At 57.3% G+C, this 7,161-nt stretch overlaps 4 protein-coding genes across 4 annotated transcripts; 2 read left to right on the forward strand and 2 right to left on the reverse strand.

Annotated features, from left to right (window-relative positions):
- Positions 1 to 160: 160 nt before the first annotated feature.
- Positions 161 to 2,097, forward strand: MAA_00042 (Fungal transcriptional regulatory protein; the record flags this gene model as incomplete). The annotated part of the gene is made up of 3 exons (XM_007818040.1): positions 161 to 711; positions 779 to 1,009; positions 1,113 to 2,097. The coding sequence occupies 3 exons, from the start codon at positions 161 to 163 to the stop codon at positions 2,095 to 2,097; spliced, it is 1,767 nt and encodes a 588-aa protein (XP_007816231.1).
- Positions 2,098 to 2,376: 279 nt separating this feature from the next.
- On the reverse strand, positions 2,377 to 3,350 carry MAA_00041 (HAD-like domain protein; the record flags this gene model as incomplete). Its single annotated transcript, XM_007818039.1, has 2 exons — positions 2,377 to 3,174; positions 3,237 to 3,350. The coding sequence occupies 2 exons, from the start codon at positions 3,348 to 3,350 to the stop codon at positions 2,377 to 2,379; spliced, it is 912 nt and encodes a 303-aa protein (XP_007816230.1).
- Positions 3,351 to 4,564: 1,214 nt separating this feature from the next.
- Positions 4,565 to 5,767, forward strand: MAA_00040 (Ribosomal protein L5, eukaryotic/archaeal; the record flags this gene model as incomplete). The annotated part of the gene is made up of 3 exons (XM_007818038.1): positions 4,565 to 4,567; positions 4,770 to 4,807; positions 4,900 to 5,767. The coding sequence occupies 3 exons, from the start codon at positions 4,565 to 4,567 to the stop codon at positions 5,765 to 5,767; spliced, it is 909 nt and encodes a 302-aa protein (XP_007816229.1).
- Positions 5,768 to 6,284: 517 nt separating this feature from the next.
- On the reverse strand, positions 6,285 to 7,161 carry MAA_00039 (uncharacterized protein; the record flags this gene model as incomplete). The annotated part of the gene is made up of 2 exons (XM_007818037.1): positions 6,285 to 7,057; positions 7,137 to 7,161. 2 exons carry the CDS (start codon positions 7,159 to 7,161, stop codon positions 6,285 to 6,287), a joined length of 798 nt encoding a protein of 265 aa, XP_007816228.1.

Raw genomic sequence — 7,161 nt, forward strand, 5'->3', positions numbered from 1 at the left:
TTGTCCATGGTAGGTGTGAGAAAATGGGGATTCAATGTACGGCGAAATCGTCAAAGAGTTTGAGGAAACCAAGGCAGATTCGGCCATTGAACAGGTGAGATGATCCGTTTTCTTGTGGCTTTTTGATGTTTTGAAACTGAGTTTCGTGCTCACACACACTATGCGGGATAGTCGAGTGTCGAATTTGGAGAAGCAGATTGAGACCCTGACCGCTGCTCTCGAAGGACAGAATCAGGGGACCTCGGCCACGTCACCAACACACGATCTCGGGCTTGCGAATTCCAAGCCCTCTCCCGCCGTACTTACACCAGAATCGCCTGCGGCTCAAGCGGGTGAACATGAAGGGGCCATGAACCACCCTTGCCTCAGCCAGCATCAGAGGCCTCCTCGCCAGCCTGCAAGTGCTGGAGCGCTGCCCGGTCCCATATATGGATTGACCTGGCCGCAGTCAGATCGTATCTTGTCCTTGTTCCGAGACAAGTATATTCAGACGTTTCCCTTTTTGGTGCTGGACGAGCGGATGAGCGCGAGCCAGATGTATGCCGAGAAGCCATTTCTGTTCCGGGTCATTATGCTGGCGGCGGCGCCGTTGCCAATTCCAAGGATGGTCAAGATAAAGAGGAACGTGCTGGCTTACTTGGGACAACACATGCTGGTCGAGGAGGAGCGGCAGCTGGATCTGCTCCAGGGACTGTTGGTTTGTATATCATGGTGAGCGCTGCCAGCTACGCATGTGGCTATTCCTTTTCGTTCGTTATATGCTGACTCGGGAGCCCAGGGCGGACCTACGAACTCTGTTTGACGAGCAAATCACCAATTTGACCTATCTGGCGCTGGGGTACGCGCACAACCTGGGCATCACCAAGATCCCGCCTTCGCTTTTGCAGCAAATCGGCATGGACGATGCGCCGGAGGACTTGCGCCAGACGAAGAGGGACCTCATCCCGGCCAAGATGCATTCGATCGAAGAGCAACGAACCTTTTTGGGATGCTACTGTCTCTTATCGGTGTAAGTGAGCCACGGGAACCCCAACCCCAACCTCAACCCCCCACCAGCTTGTATTGTGGGAAAGGGGGACAGAGAATGAGCCAGCTAAACATACTTGGTGCAGCAACTCGACACTGTTTGGGCGGCAGAACCCCCTGAGAAGCCAGTACGTAGACCTCTGCTGCGAGTCGCTCAAGCGCGCGCGCGAACACCCCTCGGACATGTTCCTCGAGCACAACGTGCGCCTGGTGCAGATGGGCGAGAAGATATCCGAGGCGTTTGGCGCGGCCAACGACCGCGAGCGAGGCAAGCCGTACCTCTTCCTGCTCGACGACCAGTCGCGCGGGTTCCGCGAGGAGCTGGACGCGCTGATGCAGTCGCTGGACCGGCAGCAGCTCCTCGACCGCGCGGCGTACGCGCACCGCGTGCCCGCCGGCGAGTTCGACGACTGGGAGCGCTTCTTCACCCTGCACTACAACTACCTCCTCGTGCGGCTCTACGAGCCCGCCACGTTCCTGCACGAGATCCCCGAGGAGGGCGGCGCCCCGTCGACGTACCGCGCGCAGTGCCTGCGCAACTGCCTCTTCGCCGCCAAGGCCTACTTTGACGTGCTCTTCACGCTGCCGCCCTCGCAGTACGTCTACCAGTCCATCACGTTCACGGAGCAAATCACGTTTGTGCTCGTCATCACCACGCGCCTGCTGCTGCTCGAGACGAGCGACTGGGACGTGCACTTTGCCCGCGTGACGGTCGACTTCTTGTCCGTCGTGGACCGCCTCGTGCAGCGCCTCGAGGCCTCCGAGGCGGAGCGCGTCCGCGCCGTCGGCAGGTTCGTCGCCGAGATGGGCGTCGACGCCACGCCCGCCGAGGTCGCTGCCGAGGGGCGCGTCGCCGACATTGCCAGGAAGATGCGCTGGATCAGGACCTGGTTCGAGAAGAGGGCCGACAAGGACGGCGTCGGCGCCAGCCAGGTGCCGCAGGAGTGGCCGGTCGAGGAGCTGGAGAATAGGGGCGCGAGGGCGTTTGGCATGGGCGCAAACGGGCCCGTCTGGTTCACGGGGCTGCTGTCCAACTCGGCGTGGAACTTTGACGACCTGGAGCTGGGGTGATGATGACGCTTGGTCGGTGAAGAGGTTCTTCTTTTTTTTATATGTGTGTGTATTTTGGGTTTTGTACCAATATGAGCGATTGGGGCATGGGAGGCGTACTTTCATTTCGTAATTACGTGCCACACTCTGGCAAAATCTATCTCTGTTTCCTGTCATGTTCCATCGCGCACGAGCGTGTTGAAGAATACGCCGTGCCGTTTCTCTTCTTCTCATCTATTCATGATTTACCTATCCGGCTGAGCCGTCATACATTCATTACAAAATACAACTCTGCCGCGTCTACATCTTGGACCTCCGCACGCGCGGCTTAATAGCAACCTTGGGATGGTCCCCCTCCAGCTGTAGCCCCGTCACCCTCTCCAGCTCCTCGACGGCCTCGTACGCCCTCCCCAGGTGGACCTTTATGGTCCCAAAGCCCTCATTCCTAGCGGCCTTGAGGTTCTCGCCAATGTCGTCGAGGAACAGCACGTCGGCGGCCTGCACGCCCGCGTCCCAGCCCAGGCGCCTGCCCCTCTCGGAGTGCGCGTTTGCGCGCGCAAACTCGTCCAGCCTGCGCACGGCGAGCTTGTAGATGCCCGGGTCGGGCTTGCGCAGCCCCACGTGCGCCGAGGAGACGAAGACGTCGAACAGGCTCCTCACGGGGTCGGCGAGCGCGTCCCCCCGGTGGAGCGCGTGGCCCGGCGGGAAGATGACCGTGTTGCTCAGCGCGCCGAGAATGTAGCGCCCGCTGCGCCGGAGGCGCTCCAGGGCCGGGAACATCCACGGGTCCGGGGCGTTGGACTTGGTCATCATCTCGTTGAAGAGCCACTCGCCGTCGAGCCGTGGCACGGGCGGCGTCTCCCGCGGCAGCGAGGGCGTCCTGGCCGCCTCGCGCGCGTAAAACGCCCTCCACTGCTCCGGGCGGTGCAGGTCGCTGTTGAAGCCGGCGAAGAAGGCGGCGTCCATGGGGATGTCGCCGCGCTCGAGCTTGTGCCAGTACCCGTTGGGCGCGGACTGGGCGAGCGAGTAGTTTACCCAGCCGGGCGGGATGTTGAGGCTGATTTCATAGTCTAGGATGGCCTGGAAGGGGGACACGACCTTGGGGGAGTGGGTTTGTGAGTTGGATTCTGTAATGGGGTGAGGTGGGTGAATCAACTTACACAGACACCACCAATATCGAATAGGAGCACTTTGGGCTGCTTGCTGGCTGCCATCTCGTCGATAGCTTCTAGGATCTGGTCTATGGGGGGGTCTTCTACGCCTAGGAGAGACATGGAGTGGGATTGTTTGGATGAGAGACTGGGCGGAGGTGGTGCTTTCAAGGCTGGTGCCGTGTCGTTGTAGCTGAGAGGGCCATGGTGAGCGAAGTGTGTAGTTGCTGCTTGTTGCGACAACCTCGGTTGCGATGAAGCTGGATGCTGGGGACCTAGGTTCCTTCCTAGCTTAGGTACCAGACTGGTTTTGGCGGGTCCAAATCGACTTGTTATGCCTGAGGCAGCAATTTTGGAGCCTCAACTGCTAGGAGGTGGTGCATCACCAATGTCAGGACGTGACGGATGTCGATCACGGAAACAAGAAACGGCTGTCCCGGCCATATATCTGTACTGATGAGCTCGAGGAATACAAGCAAACGGAGCATCAGCGCCCGAGTCGGGGCAGTGATGATTGACCTCTTGCTCTTGTGGACGGCCTGTGGCTACCCGGGATGCAGCACGATTGCGATGCAAGGATTCAGTTCTTGTACCACCAAGGAACTTGGGAGAATTATGGTGCATATGAGTTGATAAGAAAGAAAAACAGGAAACTCTTTTAATTCTATGACCTTTCGAGAATCAGGCATATTTACTAGAAGAAAATGTTGATGTCCATGATGGGTAAAAGGAATTCCCAGGTGGATCCACACATGTAGTACATACAGGAAAGGCAACCATATCGACCAGATCAGGTGCCTGGCTATCACGCTATAACGGTTTTTGCAAGTTCCAGTATTGACAACCGCCTCTTGATTAAAGTGATGGAAGAAAGTCGGCGCAAAATACAAGCACAGAAAGCAAACATACACCTTTTACCGAGACTAGCCCTGGGTCAAAGCTAGAGTAGGAGATGGCAAGTGTAACAGTTAGCCAATGATTGCGGCGACGGTTGGCAACAATATTCTACTACGAGGTAAGTTACTTTATATACGAAGATGGCTACTGTTAGCTACTCCAGAAAGTGCAACAGTGTCCGGTTCGCAAACGACGTCGCGGAAAGGAGCTTCACGTCACGTGAATCGTAACCAACCCGACTCAGACGACGACCCCTGCGGCTGTCACGCAAAGTGGGGCATTTTTGCGAGCGAGTCCACCCACAGCAGGGGTGTCACACGCTTAGGGCTTGAAAAATATCCCCCACCAAATCGGTCTTGTTCATTTTTCTTGTTCCGCATCACCAACCCATCAACCTTCCGACAGCAAATTCCCAGCCGTCGTTGGTAATCACCGTCAAGATGGTAAGTTGAAAGGCCTATCTACAGGATACGAGCGCTCGAAGGAGCAGCATCATCCTCGAAATGTCTCAATTTCTTCATCAATGGCAGAAATGCCTGCATTTGTCGATTTTTGCTCGTGGTCACAAGAGTCACTGCAAGTTGCTTCGGATGGAGGACGAGCAAGTCTGAAGCGCAAATTGCTGACTCGGGGATTTATAAATAGCCTTTCCACAAGTTGGTCAAGAACAGCGCTTACTACAGGTATGTTCCTTTTTTTTTTTGGGCCTCGCTTCGCTCGTCAAGGCCTGTCATGGGGATATGAAGGAATGGATTGTACTGACTGTGGCCCCTAGCCGCTACCAAACCAAGTACAAGCGCAGACGTCAAGGCAAGACCGACTACTACGCCCGTAAGCGCCTCATCACCCAGGCCAAGAACAAGTACAATGCGCCCAAGTACCGCCTGGTCGTCCGCTTCACCAACAAGGACATCATCATGCAGATCGTGTCTGCCGAGATCACTGGCGACAAGATCTTTGCCTCGGCCTACGGCCACGAGCTCAAGGCGTACGGCATCAAGCACGGCCTGACCAACTGGGCCGCCGCCTACGCCACCGGTCTCCTGATTGCCCGCCGTGCCCTGTCTAAGCTTGGCCTTGACAAGGACTTCCTCGGTGTCGAGGAGGCCGATGGTGAGTTCACCCTCACCGAGGTTGCCGAGACCGATGATGGCCCGCGCCGCCCCTTCAAGGTCTTCCTCGATGTCGGCCTTGCCCGCACTTCCACCGGCGCCCGTGTCTTTGGTGCCATGAAGGGCGCCTCGGACGGTGGCATCTTCATCCCCCACTCTGAGAAGCGTTTCCCCGGCTACGACATGGAGTCGGAGGAGCTGGACTCCGAGGTCCTCCAGAAGTACATCTTTGGCGGCCACGTCGCCGAGTACATGGAGACTCTGGCCGACGACGACGAGGAGCGCTACCAGAGCCAGTTCCAGAAGTACATCGACGACGGTCTTGAGGCCGACGGCCTCGAGGACCTCTACACCGAGGCCCACGCCGCCATCCGCGCCGACCCCTGGAAGAAGGTGGAGAGCGACGGCCCCAAGAAGACCAAGGAGGAGTGGAAGGCCATCTCCAAGAAGTACAGACAGACCAAGTCTACCAAGGCCGAGAAGGAGAAGCGCGTCCAGGAGAGGATCAAGGCTATTCTCGCCGAGGAGTAAAGGAGATGCCACTGATTTCATGGGAAAATGGTACGGGAGAAAATGGGACTGGGGACCTTGTCCCGTTTCAGAATCCAAGATGCAGTGACGAGGATATTTTTTTGTTCAAGGGTAGGCCGGAATAGGCCTGGTTCTCGGAGTTTGGGCAACGGTCTCGAGTTCGATTATAAATTCAATGAATACCAAATCCTCCGTGCTGCCCACCACACACACGACTCCATGACTGGAATGATGACACGCGTAGTTGACTACAAGAAAAGAAGAGAAATGAAGGAAAGAAAAAAAACACGACTCCATGACTGAAATGATGACATGCGTAGTTAACTAGTACAAGAAAAGAAGAGAAATGAAGGAAAGAAGAAAAAAAAAACACCTGTAATGCGCCATGTTCCCCGTGATGATGTCGTGAACTTGCAAATAGCCCCATCAATGACCCCGCTTGCGCCTGCCTAGTCTGGTCCAATCTGGTCCCTGCCGTCTGGCGGCTCGTTTCATATATCATCCGCCAAGCCATCATTTACTGGGCGGCGTCGTCCTGTTGCTCAAACGCCTCGAATCCATCGTCAATCATCTCCAAATAGAAGTTTTCGTCCCAGTCGGATGGTTCAAGTGGGTCAAAGTCCAAGTCGTCTATGACGAAGGGACCGCTTATGGGTATGTTCTGGTAAGGACCCCAGAGGGCAGCTTGCTGATCGGCACTGCCGCCGGCCGTGGTGGCCTCCGACATGGACATGTCCGGCCCGTCGATCCCAGGCCCTCCGCCATGTCCGCCGGCCTGGTCTTCGCCGTGATCTGGGCCGGCCAGCTCGTCTGCCGCCACATTCTCAGGCGGCGGTTGGTACGGCGCCGGCGTGGTCGTCTGGTAGCTCGAGGGTGGCTCGCGCGAGTCTGGGTCCGAGCTGCGGGCGGGATGAAGGGACACGAGGGACGGGGACCTGCTGGATACGGACTGCTGATGAGAGGGCGAGGAGTGGACGGTGCTTGTGCTTTGGCGGCGGCGGTCTTGGTGCTCAATGTCGCTTGCGCGGCTCGGCCTGAGTCTGCGTAACGGGTGCGTCGACTCGACCCCGTCCTGGATTCGCCACGATGGCATCTGCCCCGGCACCGGGGCGTACCGTTCCGAGTCTGAGAAGGAGGCCAGGTGAAGGTGCAGCCTGTGCAATGGGGATTGGTGGTCGTGAAGGTAGCGCCTTATTCCGTACGGGTACGTGCCATGCTCATCCTCGACCTCGCCGTTGTGGCTGTAGTCCGTGTACAAGCCGTCCTCATAGTCCTCGTCAGATGCAGTGCCTGCCGGTGTTGGTCAGCGGGAACGGCATGGTCCCTTCTTCTTTCGATCATTTGGGGGGAAAGGATCGTCTTGTCAAACCTCGAGACCCGCGTCCTGCGTCCAT

Source organism: Metarhizium robertsii, assembly GCF_000187425.2.
Source record: "Metarhizium robertsii ARSEF 23 chromosome Unknown MAA_Scf_5, whole genome shotgun sequence".
Lineage (NCBI taxonomy): Eukaryota > Fungi > Ascomycota > Sordariomycetes > Hypocreales > Clavicipitaceae > Metarhizium > Metarhizium robertsii.